The 18,308-nt window shown below is 37.4% G+C and overlaps 2 protein-coding genes across 2 annotated transcripts; one reads left to right on the top strand and one right to left on the bottom strand.

The window, feature by feature from the left end:
* Positions 1 to 292: 292 nt before the first annotated feature.
* On the top strand, positions 293 to 11,576 carry LOC143918697 (DDB1- and CUL4-associated factor 5). The gene is made up of 13 exons (XM_077440689.1): positions 293 to 598; positions 687 to 867; positions 998 to 1,134; positions 6,750 to 6,879; positions 6,953 to 7,233; positions 7,306 to 7,424; positions 7,493 to 7,618; positions 7,690 to 7,972; positions 8,202 to 8,307; positions 8,437 to 8,662; positions 8,737 to 8,836; positions 9,656 to 9,742; positions 9,820 to 11,576. Exons 1-13 carry the CDS (start codon positions 388 to 390, stop codon positions 10,464 to 10,466), a joined length of 2,634 nt encoding a protein of 877 aa, XP_077296815.1. The 5' UTR covers positions 293 to 387; the 3' UTR covers positions 10,467 to 11,576.
* A 1,062-nt stretch (positions 11,577 to 12,638) lies between these two features.
* TTLL12 (Tubulin tyrosine ligase-like 12) lies at positions 12,639 to 15,739 on the bottom strand. The gene has a single exon (XM_077440724.1). It carries the CDS (start codon positions 14,606 to 14,608, stop codon positions 12,758 to 12,760), a length of 1,851 nt encoding a protein of 616 aa, XP_077296850.1. The 5' UTR covers positions 14,609 to 15,739; the 3' UTR covers positions 12,639 to 12,757.
* Positions 15,740 to 18,308: the final 2,569 nt, after the last annotated feature.

The following is an 18,308-nucleotide window of genomic DNA, read 5'->3' as shown; positions in this document are numbered from 1 at the left end:
TTAATTTAATTTGGTTAGTAATCATAGTATTATATTATTCTAATGTTAATCTACAGCATAATAGGAAAAAGAGCTCAAAAACCTATATAGGTCATTATGACTAACTAGATATGTACATAATTTTCATTCAAATTTCGCGCCACTGATGTATCATGAAAAATGTGATAATATTAGGCTACAAGTATATAGTTATACAGATATTGAAAATTTATCCCAAATTGAAAATATTGTAAACAGTTTAAAAAAAATAGGGTGCATTTATGAAATTTGTATGTTCGAAGCATAGGTCGTTATTCTAGTTGTTAGGGGTGAACAAGGTAAGTAACTAGCGGTAGCGGTGTAAGTGTGTTGTTGGTGGTGTGAGGTGATCTTCTTCCGAGGCGAAGAATGGTGTGGGGGCGCGTCCGAGGGGCGCAGCACCCCGTCAGCGGAGTCTCGTTGGAAGTGTGGAGGGCGGGCGGGTGCGTGCCTTCGGGGCGGCGCCTCCTCGACTCTCGTCTGCTGGCAGCTCGCAGTCTTTACAGGCGCGACTTGCTCTGCCACTATGGCTGCGTCAACGCCATCGAGTTCTCGGCCCAGGGACACCTCCTCCTCTCAGGTTTGTCTTCGCCCTCGTCTCCTCCGAACACCTTATCACCTTACCTTCACCCCGAACACCTCATCACCTTATCGTGTTGTTCCAACAGGTGGAGACGACAGGCGGGTGATGCTGTGGAACTTCGACAAAACGCTGATGGAGCGAAGCCAACCTGAACCGATGCTGACTCAACATTTCTCCAACATATTTTGTCTGGCCATCACCAATGATAATTTGCGAATATTCTCCGGGGGAAACGACGACCAGGTCATAGTTCACGATACTCCAACGTGAGTTTGTGTAATTTTTATGCAGTATGTACGTCGGATAAGTAGTGGGTAGAAAAAGTAATATCCATTTAAAAATGATGCGTAAAAAAACGAGTTTTACATATTTACTTTATTTTTATTCTATTTCCAGAAAGCGACTAGTTGAAGTATTGCCACATCAGAAAGCCGTATGCGGAATAGCCATAGATCCTTTCGATTCTCGTGTACTAGCTACAGCCGGGAACGATGGCAGACTTCTAGTATTTGACACGAGGCAATCTGTGGACGGTAATAATACAAACAATTTCTATGGATCATGCTTTGTCTTCTTTCTCGTTTGCTCAATGCTGAGCGTCGTGGTCATTTCTATCATCTGGAATCCGGTGGACGATCTGCCTCCACTTCTCCTAGTCCTGTGCCAAGTTGAAAGACTAACCATCTTATGGGAGACTGTTCTTTCGCTCGCTTTCCCTCTAGTGTTCCAGTGACTATCAGCTTCTCCACATTCTTCAATATGGTCAAAGTAGGAAATAATCCTTTTCCTACATGCTGTGGAGTCTCTCTGAAACCGCCAGCTCTTTGAGAATGGAGATGTTCGCGCGTTTTGCGGTCCATGGAATGTCCAGCATCCGCCTCTAGCATCACATTTCGAAGGATATTTATATATTAGCATATCCTTTCTCTTTTTTAGTATCCATATCTCGACTCCATACAATTCAATGGGGATTACTGGAAATCTAGCCAGACAGATTCTCGTTTTTCTCATTATAAAACGGTTTTTCCATATCTTTGTCAGACTGCTCATCCCCGTTTTTGTCATTCCTATTCTTATCCAGATTTCTGATTGACATTGGTTAAATAAAATCTTTGACTTCTTTGTAGTCTTTTAAAGTAATATCAAATACATATATAATTTCGAAAGAGACTTTGTAACTATGTAAGGTTTGGGTAGGAGCATCAAAAACAAATCAATGTTTCAATGACAACGATTTCGATATCAAATAAATTTAATAATAAAAAAACAAACGAATGTTTACTATTACATTAGCCATGTTTAAGCGGTTTATATTACAAATTATATTACAAATACCGAGCGAAGCCGGGTAAAACCACTAGTAGTTTATATATAAGATTAATAATTTTATGCTTATTACAGCTACATGCATATGTATGTATGTAATGAAACTAAAAGCTTTTAAATTGAAAATTCTAGGATAATAATTTTATTTAAAATAAAAAGTCGTAACATAATAGAGATATTGGAAAATGTTTCTGGAATTACTATGATGATCCTAGTACCAAGCTGATGAGACAAGTATAGAAACGGAGAGTTCATTTAACGACAATTGATGTTTCTCAGGGTACCCACCCAGGTGTTTATTCTCTATTTCTATTCTACAAAATAGTTCAGCCATTTTATCCTCATTGCTGGCCATTAATGCTGTGTCGTCAGTGAATCTTATATTAGAAATCTTTCTACTGCCTATTGTTACGCCACCTTTTCACCCGTCCAGTACTATTTTAATTATGTATTCCCCATGTATATATATTTAAAAGATCAGGAGCCTTTTTGCTCTTGATATTGTAACACACGGAGTTTAGGTGATTTGTGCTCGTCAACCAAAGTTGTATACAATAGCCAACAAGGTCTCGCGACCCATCAACTAATATTTATTATTATTTATTTATTCAAATAGCAAAACTGCTAATACATACAATAACAAAATAACAACAAAAAATTATAAACCATCTTCCACAAAGGTATCAATTAACACCCTTCAAGAAAGCAGCAATGTTATTAGAACTTCTAATGCCTTCAGGAAGGGCATTATACATTTGAACACCTCTGTGAAAAACACCTCCTGCAGTTTTAACTTTCTTAACTCTACCTATAATTAATTTATTCCTATTTCTCGTTTTATAATTATGTATATCTCTATTCGTAACTATATGATTATTAAAATATTTGGGTAATAGATTCTTATCTAGCTTATTTATTATTATTTCTAATGTCCAACCATTTCAATTCATCTAACATACTTCTTACATTCTTACGTTTCCTCACATTCAAAATTGCACGCATTGCTCTATTCTGCACTTTCTGCAGTTTATCAATACACAAACCACTAAATAGATTGAGGACTGTAGCGCAGTATACAGTATGAGGCCGTACAATACAATTATATATCAATATTTTACTTTTTATACTTAATAAATTTCTTAACCTACAAAGTACACCAACATTTTTTTCCATTTTTTTAATAATATAATCTGCGTGCACCTTAAAACTTAATTTACAATCCAAATAAATGCCCAAATACTTAATGTTATCTACTACTTCTACCACTCTCCCATCCATAATTACATCACTCACAACTTTTTTATTATTCATCTACATCATCTTAGTCTTACTTAAGTTCACTTTCAGTTTATTCTCACATAACCAATCACTTAAATACCGTGATTCCCTAGATAAAATATCACTCATAACTTGCACATCATCACCTACAATATAAACTAACGTATCATCCGCAAACATATGAACTTTACATATATCAAATACTTTCACCAAATCATTAATATATAGAATAAACAACAGAGGTCCTAATTTAGAACCCTGTGGTACTCCAAATGGAACAATCAAACTTTTAGAAACTCTTTCATTAATTTTTACGTTCTGTCTTCTATTATTCAGATAACATTCACTTAATACTTTCCCACCCAATCCTAACTTACTTAATTTCTCTATCAATCTTCCCCTATCTATGGTTTCGAACGAAGTCCAAGAATACAGCTGCAACCACTTTATTAGAATCATCTATCACTCCCATCCAACTAGAAATGATCAATTGAATGGCCATTTCAGTTGAATGACGTTCTCTAAAACCCGATTGTTCCTCAGTGAAACAATCATTCATAACAACAAATTTTTTTAATTGATTTATAACTACTTGTTCTAATAATTTTTCAACAACAGGTAACATATTAATGGGTCTCATTTCATTGGCCTTAAAGGTACCCGGTACCTTTGACACTGGCACAACCGTGGCCACTTTCCAAGCATCTGGAACAATACCTGTTTGTAATGATACATTAATAATTTTTAACAAACATGAACCTATATTAGTCCATGTTTGTTTTAATATTTCCACAGTTAAATCATCCATACTTCTTACTGATTTCGTGCCATTCAAAATATCATACAACTCCTTATTATTTATCAGCTCAAATGTATTAAATTTATTTATCGCAGTTATATAATTTCTTAACATAAAATTCATTCAAATTTTCCCAATTAAAATTCCAATCCCCAAACATTAAAATATTTTTACCTATATCCATACTACTTTCACTATAATCATACAAAATTTTTAAAAATCTTGCAGAACTTCCATTTGGAGATCGATAAATTAAAAAAAGAAACATACTTACTCGATTTATTGTCACATTCACGCTAATCGTCCAAAATTCCCGTTCAATCTTATACACATTAATTTTATTATAAACAATATTATTTCTAATAAATAATAGTACACCGCCAGTATGTTTGGAGTCACTATAAAACTATAATTATCAATATATATTTCGTAATCTAAAATGTCATTAGTCACATGTGTTTCGGTTAAACCTAACATTAATGGTCTCTTAATTTGAATAAGGTAGATAATGTCATCTCTGTGGGCTATAAATCCCTGCACATTTATATTATATATTAAATTATTACTATTATTATCTATTTTTAATTGCTACTTATAGTCAATTTTATTTTTATATAACTTCACTTGTCTTTTATAAGTTTCACAATTTATGTCCATCGGGCTATGGTCTATTTTTAGCTTTAAATCAAGTCTTTTATTAGCCTTAATACAGTTAAGAGGGCTTTACACCCGAAACCTTAATTTTGTTACCGTTCCTTTCTTCGATATATATATTGAGTGTATGTATATATTGAGTGAATGCGACAATATATATGAATGCAACAGTTGCGCTTCGACCAGATAAAACGTATTTTAAATTGACAAAATCGAGGTTTCGTATTCTCCTATTTTCTCCTCCAAAACTGGACCAATTTTTAAAAAAATTTCATCATCGGTATGAGAAAGATACTTTCTGTGCATCTATCGGCGTATTTTTTTTTTAAATCGACGGTTAAATAAGCACGCTGGACTCGTTTCGTGGGTGTAAAAAAGAGGCGATTTTATAGATGTTTGGCGGCTCCTAGCTCCTACAAAAAATAATTAATCAAAAAAATAAAACGATAGATTCACCCCAATGGTGGATATCCATAGCATATTAAAAAATAATTTCTCTAGTGCCATAATTGAGGAAGGGAGAAGTATAGTACGTTTGTATGGACAAGGCGCTGCTGTCCAGCCCTCTTAAGGCACTTTACTATTGTACTGTTGCAATCATTGCTTAAATGATCCTCGGATCCACATTTAAAGCAACTTTTGTTGTTGTTGCATACATCTGCTTTGTGGTTGTATCCATAGCATTAAAAGCATCTGAAAATATTTAAATCTTCAACCACTTTGCACCTGTCCCAATTTAAATTAATTCTACCCATTTCCATGAAATTTTTGAAGGTTTCATTATCCACCTCCACAATCCCGTTATATTTGTCAAATTTATTTTTCCATATTTTTTTAACCTCAAAATTTTTGTTTATTTCTATTATCTGGTTTTGTGTAGATATGAATTTAATCAATTCTTCCTCTTCCAATTTTTCTGACATCCCTATAATTCTCACTCTTCCTTTTTTATTTTTTTCCTTTAATTTCATATTTATCTCCCATTTTTTCCTGTATATCTTCCATTATTTTTACTTTATCCGCTTTATTATTCCATGTTATTGCACTTCCACCATTACTAATTTTTTTAACACCCTGTATTCCTATTTTAGTGTATCCGGTTTAATTAATTTTTTACATTCTTCTTTAGTTTTATTTTTTTGTTGAACTTCTTTTGGTATTATTAATGTAACTTCTTTTTTCGCTGCCTCAGCGTAATTTAATTTTTTATTGTCGTTGCTTTTTAATAGATTGATGTCTTTTTCTATATTTTTTTTCAAATTTTTAAATTCACTTCTTAAATCACTTACATCCATAAATTGTTCCTTATCACTATTTTCTTTTTCGCATATATATTTAACTAATTGTTTTACTGAATTAATTAAAAATGTCTTATTATCATTCGATATACTGTTACTTTTTAATGTTAAAATTTCCATAATTTTTTTTTCAATCGTAATTGCTTTATTTATACGTTCTGAAGCCATTGTTATACACTTTACTTAAAACATAAACATAATGATATATTACAAATAAAAGTTTTTTTTTTGTTTTTATTTTTTAATTGTCACAATTTTATAATTTAGTTGCACAAATCGCCACACACGCAATCAACGTCTGTACACGAACACGATAAGAACACGACTATAATATATATAATAACCTACATAACTGTGCTGAGAGTACACGCTGTGTATAAATAATAGGCAGTTTTGTTTCGTGCTTCATTCGGAGATAGTTTGTTGACGGATCAAGAACAATAAGCTACCTCTACCAGTACTCTACGTCTTTCATCTCAGAAACCCCTCTTCCACGCTTCAATATGTTTCTGAAAGAAACTATTTTCCTCTTACTGTTGCTGCATTCTATGTGTATAAATTATGAATGAGTATTATTAGTTCTCGTGTGCCTCAGCCTTTAGTAAATCCAGTTCCTTCTTCCGGAAATTAGCCAGTCAAGGTAGAGCTATACTTGACTTGGATGAGAAATGAGTGGGAGTGTTCTGTAATTTCCATATTTTTTCGTTGATCCCTTCTTGTGAATTGGAATAAATATAGATCCAACCCATTCTGATTCAAATATTTGATTTATTTTAAAATAAAATATTTTCAGAATCGCTCATAGTATCGAGGAGTAGAAAAGCCTTCCATGCTGTTGCTTTCCATCCCGTACAAGCGGGTATCATAGTTGCAGCCAATGCTCGAAACGGAGCCGCATTATGGGACTTGCGAAAGCCGAAACAGTATGATAAAACTTCACAATTCATATTGATTATCATTTTGGATTCATCATTGTAATGTATTTCTATTTTCTAGTGCCATTATAAAATACGGAAGTGGAAGCAGCATATCTCAGAACTGTATGAGTGTTAGATTCGATAAATCCGGTGATCATATTCTCGCTCTGCGTCGTCGTTTACCACCAGTTTTGTATTCGACTCATTCTTCCGAACCACGAGCATTTTTTTACCATCCAGACTATTACAATTCTTGTACGATGAAGAGCTGTTGCTTCGCTGGGGACCGAGATCAATTTGTGCTATCTGGCTCTGACGATTTCAACCTTTACATGTGGAAAGTTCCCGATACTCCAGAAAGTATGCCCGAGTGTATTTGTCAAAAATAAAGATTATGCAATGGCATTTTTTCAAAATATATATGCATTTTAGAAACATGGGTAGATGAAACGCACCTCATATTATATGGACATAGATCCATAGTAAACCAAGTGAGATATAATTCGGAATATAGCGTTATTGCTTCGTCCGGAGTTGAAAAAGTTATCAAGGTAATATTCAAGATTTGATTATTCATTTATTGTATTAAATTTAATAATTTATTTAAATTTATATTTAGTTGTGGTCTCCGATCCAAATACCAGGCTCGAAGGGATCTTTATTAGAAGAGCAATCAGGTCCTGATAATCCTAGAGATGTTTTCTCTCACGAGGACTATGTATCATTAGTGCATCACAGTGGACAAGTTTGTATTTTATATTTTGTCATTACATTGAAGTTTATATTTTAATTTAACGTAATATCTTCGTTTTTCAGTATATATCTCACAATTATACAGATCAGTCGACTAGTGAAGATCCACGGATGATGGCCTTCTTCGACTCGTTGGTACAGCGGGAGTTTGAAGGATGGTCGACCGAGGAAACGGATTCACAAAGTGGCGATGATGGTTTAATGTTCGGTGTTGGCAATGTCAGACCCGCTAATCGCTCTCGACGAGCGGCACCGCCTCCGCCCCTCCCTACGCATAATACGTTTCAGAAAGATTCCGATTCCTCCGACAGTGATCAAATGTTGATACACTTTTTACCAAAACGAGGTTTGTGCAATATAATATTATTGATTTGATATTCTTAAAGCAGAGGAATTTTTATATGATCAAAAGTGATATGTTATAATAGGAGAGAGAAAAAGAACTGATTTTTGTGCAGACCGTTTGTAATTCGTAAATCGCAACTATTGAAAATTGTTTCTTTTTTCTCGTCGGCATTTGAGTACGATTAAACGTGAATCAGATAGGCTTACGTTTTACTTTTCCGCCTTTCCAGTTTCTAATGGTGTTAGAACTCAGCGATGCCAAAACAGAATAGCAAGGCTGATTGCTACGAGACAATCAAAACTCTTGAGACTTGCACAAAAACGCATTGCTCCGAGGTGATAAAATATGTGCTGTGCTAATAAATTTTCATAGCAAATGACTCGTTTTCACTTCAAATTAATGCATTCGCTCTCTCTTCCTTTGTCCGTCGATGCGAATATTCACATTGTTGAATTTATTTCTAGGTGTAGTAAAACGCAACAGGGATCGTCTTCGGTGTCTTGCGTCAGTAAAAGGACTCGCGCTCCGAGACCTTTGCGTGCCAGACGTGGAATAAGACGAGGTGGACCTTCTCCGCCGCTTATTTTGCCCACTACCTTGGCCAACACGTCTATCGACTCTCCGGCTTCGGACAGCGATCTGGATTCGGACACGCCGTCTCCACGTTCACTCCATAGGCATATGAGCAAAGTAAACGCAAGTTTTTTTCGTCGCTGTTAGGCATGTTGATTTCACTTTTTAATGACGGTTGATTTTATTTGTAGATGACTCGACCGAACCGAAGAAGAATGAACATGCCCCGGGGTTTTAAAAGAAAAAATAAATCTAGCAGCTATCGAGTTAAAGGAGCTGACTCTAGATATGGTTTGATTGTGGTTTTGTAATTTACATCGGACATCGAATTTTGGAATTTGGAAAGAGCTGGAGTTGGGAAAGACGTTATTTATCATGGGGAATCTGTAAAAAATAAAATGAAGATTATCTTACTTGTATTATACCCGATGAAATATCATCGCATGGGTGTTGGCATATTAAATTATTAAATAAAAAAATTCGTATCGAAACGACTATTATAGTACGGCGAGCGTTTTCTCAGATACATACAGAATAGCGATATAATATATATTAATGATGCACATAATAATCTAATAAAATAATATAAAAATTGTAAATTTTACCGATTTTCGAAGGTTTTATGAAAATTTAGGCTCTGTTTTAGTAGTTTATGTTTTTTTTAATTTACCTTGTCATAAATTTAATAATTTTACAATATAAATACCTCACATGAGATGTTTCTTCACATTTGCATACCTTAAACGCCAAATAGAAGCGCGTCTATAGTTCATTATCGATATCCTTTAACATTTTTTCTGATGTCTACTATTTATTTACGAAATATGATAAAAGTTTTTTAATGTAAAATTATTCCATCTGTATGAGTTAAAATTAAAAAAAATACTGAATAGAAAAAAATTGGTTAAAATTTACGATTTTCCCAAACATGAATGGATGCAAATAATTTTATTAGAATTTTTATAATATTTTTTACAGATTTCACATGATACAGAACATCTTTTCCAACTAGAGCTGTTTTCAAATTTCAAAATTCGTTGTACTATGTATTTCATGTACATATATATGTACGTATTATTGTATTGATGATAATTTATGTACATGTGATAGATAATGGTGTTAAATCAAATGGAAGTCATTTGCACGAAAGTGGATACAGTGATGATAATAATCTTGCCATTCCAAGTACAAGTACAGGTTTGTTACATTTATAATGCATGTATGATAAATATCATTTAACATTCCGTTTCAACTCATACTTAATAATTGTATAGGAATTAGAGGTCATCACAATGCCGCTTTGTTTAGAATTACCGAAGCCGATTCGGATGACGATCAATCAGCTGGAAGTTGTCCCAAATCTCCCGTGACGACGCCTACAGAAAATCCGAATCTCCCGTTAGTTAATATTTTACCCACTCCGATAAATGGATCTCACGAAACAGTCGACACTCACCAGCTAATTTCATGGGAGAACAACTCCTCGGATAGGTTATTAAATTATGATAGGCTCTTAGAAAACGACTTTAGAAACTCGAACGAGTCGCTCCAGTTAGACCTGCAAAGCTGGGACAGGCCTCGCAGCAACATGGTCACTGGCTACACTCCGACTTTGACCCGGCTGAGGAACGAGACGAACGAGAGCGAAGTCGAAAGCAGCTGCAGCACTAGGAGTACGGCCGACGATATCTGTACGCCCAACAAGCAGTTGATTAGCGCAAATTTGACCACTCCCGAAAGCGGAATACATTCCGGGCCGTGCACCAGCTCCGGCAGTCGTGCGACGACGTCCAATTCGAAGAGTAAAGAAAACGTCGAATGCTCTGACGAACCGGAATGGGTCGCCACTAAGCATAGACAGAGGGTAAAAAGAGCTCGTAGAAACTATAGAAATCACGTCGGAGACTCTGACTCGACTTAAATGTTATTTTATTTTAGTACATATGCAATTTGGTTGCTATATTATGTTTCAGTACCGACCCGGAATAATGATGAATCCACTAATATATCGCTGGGATTAAAATAAGTTACTCGAATAACATATAGATCCAGTGTTATACCTGAGCCAACATATACCTTTTTTTTTTAAACCCAGCATATTATATCATATAATGATATATGCAGAAACAGTTACCGGGTATTGGCCAAAAAATATTATTTGATGATGGCAACTGCTTCTTTGTTATTGAACATTGCCGTATTATTTATAATATATGTATGTATACAGAGTAATCTCATTAAAATATTGTCATGTACAATTTACTATTGGAAAAATTTGTGGAATTATATTATTATACATTTATTTATATATTTTCAAAATCAAAATCGTATATGTATTACCTATCTTATGTAGGTGTTAAAAATGATATTTTATTTAATTCTGAAGGTGTTTTTGGAGTTGAGAAATAAATTATATATTCTTTTAATATATTATAATCAAAACCTATGAATGTTTGAGTGTTGCAAAGGTCAATGTTCTTTCGTCAAGTTGTATGTATTAATATTTGAAAATATTATATATAAATATATCTAATTATATCGTATCGAAATGATATCGATAAATATGTACGCTTATAGATTTACCACACTTTTTCTCACGTTCGTACTGTAATATGTCTGTGCGAGTTTAGTGAAAGTTATTGAACCCCATACGGTTTCTCAAGATATATATATATGTATTTATATTAATGTAAAATGCATTCCTCACAGACGAGACCGACATTATATGTTTCTCACACATATGTATGACATGTAGCGTCTTGAAAGTATCCGTAGGTGTGTGTATTCATTTCCTTGTTAGTCATTTAAGATAAATATGTATGTACAGGGCTCGGAGTTTCACACTGTGAAGTGCTTTGAGTTCTAATTTTCGTTGGTGAGCTGCCGATCACTATTCGGTTCATTGTTATGGAGTGTGCAAAAAAACGGGTCGATTTTGAATGTCTTTTTTAAAGATTGACAAACGAACGGTGTGAAAAATGTGAATTTGTATAAGATGATACGTTTCTAAATAAAATTTTATATACATATTACTAATTGTTTTTATAAAATCCGTACACTTTTAAAGGCAACAAATCATTTGGTTAGTTTATAATTCCAAAAGTGGTCAGTAAAATAATGAAAAATTAAGGCTCAGGTTAAGTTAGGGTTGACCCTATTCATTTAACCCTTTGCCCGCGGCAATAAATATAGCGAACAAGCCCTGTACGTGGCACCTTTTTCTCGAATTTGGCAATCGAGTTTTCGACCTTAAATACAGATTTTAATATTTACTCAAGTAACCAGATATGTTAATTAACACATAAAGTATTATTTTAAACAATAAAATACATAATATATCTCGTAGTTTTAGCTTAATTGTCAAATAATCATTCTTCATACAATTGAGACGTATCGTCGCCATTGTTCAACAGACGTGACGTCACATAAACGAGGTTTCAGTATGGTTCCACAAAAAACTAATTTTGACTGGTATATATTCATTTTAAGCAAATTGAATAGATGGCATTCAACTCTCAGTAATATATTCAAACAATTTTGTACCTCAAAACAGTTGAAATAGGCGCATATAATGCTCAAAACCCCGTGCAAAGTTCAGAAATTCTATGGAAGACAGCTGCGCTACAGACTTGTCACGAAAAGCTTCCATAGAAGACGGCTGGAGGCAAACGGTTAAGATTAGGTTGGGGTTGTCCCTATTCACCTTTCATACAGGGTCGGTATTTATTCATGACAGTGAGACTGAACTGAACCTGGAGCGAGGGGGTTGAAAACGGAGAAGGGAGAGATTATTAAAAGAATGTCGCCAAGTGGCAAAATTCATCAGGATTTTTTATACTAAGAGCCATAATGCAACACTGACGATTTTCTGACTCTCAAAACGAAAAAATCATTTTTAAATGATATCTTATAATAATCATCGACCGTTTCATTTTATTATCTGATGATTTTGGTTTAACAATTGATTATTTAGTTTAATAATTGAGTATATGACGACTGATCATTTCGAAATATTTACTGACAATTTAGTTATTTTTGTTGATCAAAAGCTGAATAAATTACTGATCAATTAAATACACGCCCTTTTTAAATAGATTTTATTTAAACATACAAAACAATCTCTATACATGATTTCGTATAAAATTTGTGACACAATAGGAACGGGAAGGATTTCAATTTAACATATGTATATCATTTTAATAAATCACAACCTCAATTGATTGTCGATATATCTTTGCACGTTTCAGGCTCTTCGTCTAAGAAGAGCATTGAGAATATATCGTTATAAAATTGGGGATAGTATTGACATGCTCTATTGCAATCGGGCATCCAATTGACTTCTAGCAATTTGGGTTGAATTATAGTTTCGCCCTTGTCGTTCTTATCCCAAGCCAGCATTATATCGGCTGCATACAATGCCCTGGATTGGGGACTTTCGGCAATGCCACACGGTGCCGGTTTCATCGTAGCACGTTCGAATAGTTCGCGTAGCATTTTGTAGATGTTGTTCTCGACTTCGGTCCAATTGTATCCGTCGTACTGATTGTGCCACTCGGTTACAAAGTCGGCGCACATCATCCTGAACAAGTTAGTATCTCCGTAATTCATCACAGTGAAGTGTTGTTCATACTCGTCGAAATTGTTCAGAGCGAATGCCTTATTAGAAAACCTTAGGAAGAAGTTTTTATAAACGTACAAACGCAACGGATGCACACTCTTTAATAGGATAACGTAACGTACGTCAAATTTAACTTTACTTTCACAATCCGGTCTGTAGAATAGTACCGGATTTTCAATGTATTTTTGGGCAATCTTCGGACCGGTCAACGGCAATCTTACGATGAAGTTTATATTGTCCGTTATATGAGTGTCTAAACCTCGAGCCAAATTGAACGGCTTACATATCCAATGATTGTCTAGGCCGAGTGATTCTCTTTTGCGGTAGTAAGATATGAACTTGTCTAATTCGGATTTTAAATTGAAGGTCTTCGGCAACCAAGCCGGAGAGTCTTTGATACTGTTGCAATCTTTGGTTGATCGTCTGGCGATGACGCACAGTAAATCTTTGATCGTTAACACATTCTCAAACGGGAATTGGTTGACGAATTTATCAGGCGAGATCTCGCTCAGTTCTTTGTACATTTTGAAATGTCCGGTAAACCAGAGAATATCTGCCGACTGTTCGTTGTCGACTATTTCAAATCTAGGATGGGTCAAGTTCTCGTTGATCCGCGGGTACTCGGAAAAGACTTTTAATATTTGGTCAGGATTTCTCGCCGCTCGTGCTCGGCTCGTATCCGGTAGGCTTTCTTCGATGTGTCCGCTTAAAAAGTAATCCTTATCAGGTTCGTTTTGAGTGTAATCGTCGCTCTCTTCGTACTCTTGCCACGGCAGTAACATAGCTCGACGATGCTCTTCGTTCTCGGCTAAGTTTTCAATATAGTTTCGTGTTACAATGTCACCGGCTTTTACATTCCTAACTGGGAAGAGTAGACTGTATGTGACTCCTTCTGGTAAGTGAATGAAAGGAACACAGCGGAAATTTGGCTCGTCTGAATGTTGTATTCCAGAGCCTAATTCGTCCATTATATACCAGATTGGAATGCTGTCTTCCGTTGATATATTTTCGGTGTTTAATGAGTAGGTTTGGGCATATTTCCAGATGTTGTCGAAGATTTTTTGAATCAGTTCCTCTTCGTTGACGTCTGGATCGTCGGGCAGTCCTATGAGGTTGGACAATCTTTGGACCAAGGCTGGAACTTGGCGGAGTTGTTGTCTGGCCAGGTGAGTACGGAAGGTCCAAGCATGGTCGATTAGGAATATTTGAGTGGAGTCTGAAGCGTTCATATTCCGAGTGGTTTGGACGGTCCAAGTGGGGTCGTGATATTGCTTGGGCGAGTCTTCGTAGTCTATCAGCAGGAGGGAGAAGGCATCGCCAGCGTCGAAGATCTGGTCTGATAGTTTCTTGCAGAGCAGAGGCCAGAAGTGCTCTGGGACTCCCGAAAGTTGGAGTTGTGGCCGGTGAGCGGCAATGAAAGGCACTTCTTTCCCAATTCCGTCCATCGCTCACCGTTCACGTTCAGCCTTTTGAGGTTATGGAACCGGTAAATGTCAATCTGTGGGAGTCTAAAAACCTAATATTGCCGACCAAATCTTAATTGAATTCACAAAAATGTTATTAATATCCGTCTACTCTTTTGATAACCAGCCTCTTTTTGGGTTCTCGAATACGCTAATGATAACATTGTATGCATTATAAGAAAATATATTGAATGTAAATTAACCCTTTGAATGCTGAACAAAGCTGATCGGCGTTTTATCAACAAGTCCATGAGCCTGAAATACGCCGATAGGCGTTGTATTTTGAGTATGTAAAAAATAAACAAGAATACTACCCGCTAAGCTTTTCCAGGTAACATTGAAAAAAAAACTACATTGAACATGGGTCGTGTAATCCATGTCATTCATTTGTAAACGTTTATTAAGACTGGTTTACACTAGAATTTCTGAATTTATAACCATAGCAGAATTTCTCAATGGAAATCCCTAACTGCTGAGTATTTTAGATTGTGGCTTGGCATTTAGATTGTGAGCATTACATTTTAACAACAATGAAGAAGATTGAACTAGTTTTGGAAAAATACATTCATTAATAGACTTCTTTTGTTTATTTTATATTGTTGCAAGATATATTAGAGTTTAAGCACACCTTTATAAAACTCAAAATCCTCGGCGATAGTTATCTAGGGTAGTGATTTAGGATTTTTATACTTGTTTTCTATTGGATTTCTAAATAATTCTAGTTGGTGTAGGAATCTCGTCGTCGTCATCGTCATCGAAACATTCGAGAATATTCCGCAACAACAAACTACATTCCCGAAACCCAGACGACATGCACCTGCAGTCGTTATATTAAACTCAAGCGGAACGCCCCTACCAGTCGAGTGGAACCAAAACGGTCGAAACACGCCGCCACCATTAAAATACATCGAGCGGAAAGGCGCCAAGCATTCCAGAAAATTCGACGCCTCGACGAAAACAAAATTCCTCTCGTACGCGTCAATAACCACTTCCATCAAGCATTCCAGAAAATTCGACGCCTCGACGAAAACAAAATTCCTTTCGTACGCGTCAATAACCACTTCCACCAAGCATTCCAGAAACCATATAAAAGGAGGTACAACGCAAACAACGCCAGTCGACCCACAACAGCAAGCGTCGACACACAGCACCAGACCAGTCGACCCACAGCAGCAAGCGTCGACACACAGCAGCAGACCAGTCAACATACAGCTCCTGACCAGCCACCACTACACTACGCGGACTTGGAAGATCAACCAGCCGGACGAGCCAGCAACACACTGCCGTATCCAGAGACCTTCCGTACATAGCTGAATGCTGAGCCAGCGACACTCTACCATATCCAGAGACCGCTGAACGACATACTTTTGCCCACAAATACCATACCTTTGTACAACCATAGGCAAACAATAAAACTTTATAAAACTAGCACAACAGTGTTTCGTTAGGCCGGGATACGGTCAACACACATTGTACAGACTCCAGGGATGTTCAACTCGAGAGCACCCCGGAAGTCGGTTTTGTAGAAGCTCGTGGTAAGCGTGGGCGGGGCTGGTTTCCTCAAGGTGCCTTCCTTCGTCGTCGGTGGTCTGGTCTCTGCTGATGTCGGCTCGGCTCGATGTATATCTCTCTCTCTCTCGTACAGTGTGCGTAAGTGAGGGTGATACGGGACAAAGGCGGGAAATTGAATAGTAATGAAAACAGGTTATAATTCTGATTGTATGGTGACTGTATTTTATATATATATATGTATATACAGAGATCAAGCAGAGGGGGGGGGGGGGGAGTCCGTCGTGAAATTAGCGCGCACGTGTTCGAGAGGTTATGATAACCTCACTCCTCACGTGACTACGTGATCTGACTTCGACGAAGAAAGACCAGGATTTCCTCACTTCTCACCGGACGTATACTGAAGCTGTACTTACAGTATCGTCTGCCGATCCAGGCTGAGCTGATCGGGACTCGGTGGTGGGAACAAACTCGGTAGCGAACAGAGATGTTCACTCGACCGAAGCGGAAAACGAATAGGGGGCGGGTACGCGCGCTCGGCGCCGATCTCCCTCCAAAACGGCTCCTTTGGTCGTAACGCCACGAAAGCTGACCATGAAGACTTGGTCGGAACATACTCCCCCCGTTGGAAGTCAGAGGATCGAATTCCAAAACAAACAAGAATTAATGGTGCACAAGCGACTAATGAAATACACAAAAACCAAGCAAGTAAGCAAAAAAATAACAACAAAATAAAAAACAACACAACAAAATAACCCAGTCAGCAAACAAAATAACATTAGTCCACCGTCAGTTTCCCATCCTACATAAGCAGCTGACTAAGCCGGCAAGAAACAAACAAAAAATAGACAAACAAACAACCAAAACACCAACAAATAACCAACACCAATGCTAGGTAACAATATTGTTCAACCGTTATATGTCCCAATCTATCCTGATAGCTCCATTACAAAGCACCAATCAAACCAACAAGAGAAGCATAAAAGAAAAGCAACTCAAAAACTTAAGTTAAAACACATAAACTGAATCCACAACACAGATACAAATAACGCGCCAACTTTAATGTGGGACGTTATGAACGCTCGCCACTCCGTTGCACAAATTCACTGAGTGCTGCTCGACTGGCAGTCGAGCTACTCGCCGGACTGCTCGCTTGGTGTTGCTGATGGAGGAGTAGTAGGACCTACTCCTGTGCCCCTGTCTGCCAGGGGCCGCTGCTGCATGTGCTGGTGCGGTAGCACCCTCGCTCCGGGTTGATCGACCAGATCCTCCTGCTGTTGCGCAACTAGTGGTGCGCCAACTAGGAACTGGCCAGGAGTTATGGGAGCTGGGTTGGGAAGGTCGAAAGATGTGAGGGTTAAAGGGCGCGGGTACATTGCGCTTCGGCAAGCGGAATCTTCGTACCGCGGAAATACGCGATTCGTCCAGGGGACGCGTAACTGTCTTGACTGGACGTCTCGCGCCAAAACAAGATAACGGATCACGACCCGTTGTGTGATGGCAATTCCGAGAATCGCTTGAAACTGTGGGCGCTTCTAGAGAGCCGCCCAATATCCAGCCGAAAGCTGTATTCATCATCGCGATGCGTCCTCCTCTGTCACCGCGTGACTTGGAGGGAACTAAAATGGTACGTTTGCCATTGCGTAACATCGCATGATAGGCGTCGCTGCCTATCACCATATCCACTGTACCGGGAATATCGAATGACGGATCGGCAAGGGGGAGATGAAGCGGCAAATGGCTCCGAATCTCGGACACGTTGCGCGATGGAAGTTGATTCGCGATCTCGGGCATGATTGCGCAATCGAGATCAACACTGGAGCCCTGATTGGGGATGCGCGGTAGAATTCGAATTACCGCGCCACTAGTAATGGACGTCCTATTTGAACCTATTCCTACCAGGTTGACGTCCATCCTTTTCGACTTTAAGGCGAGTCGCCTTCTTAAGTCTTCAGAGATGAGGTTGAGTTCGGAGCCGTTATCTAACAATGCTCGAACCTTGTGCGAACGCCCATCTCCGCCGCGAACTTGTACTTCCACGGTGGATAACAGGACAGTTCGGGTGTGAGAAGACGATACGCGTCTCACCGAGTGTAAAACCAACGATGATTTTACGGGTTTGGCGTGGTCTGATTTCTTGGGGCTCCGATAATGTTTGGCCTTATTTGAAGGC

This window comes from Arctopsyche grandis, chromosome 11 (assembly GCF_051622035.1).
Source record: "Arctopsyche grandis isolate Sample6627 chromosome 11, ASM5162203v2, whole genome shotgun sequence".
Lineage (NCBI taxonomy): Eukaryota > Metazoa > Arthropoda > Insecta > Trichoptera > Hydropsychidae > Arctopsyche > Arctopsyche grandis.
Note: the sequence above shows the minus strand (reverse complement) of the source record. Positions and strands in the feature narration are given on the sequence as shown.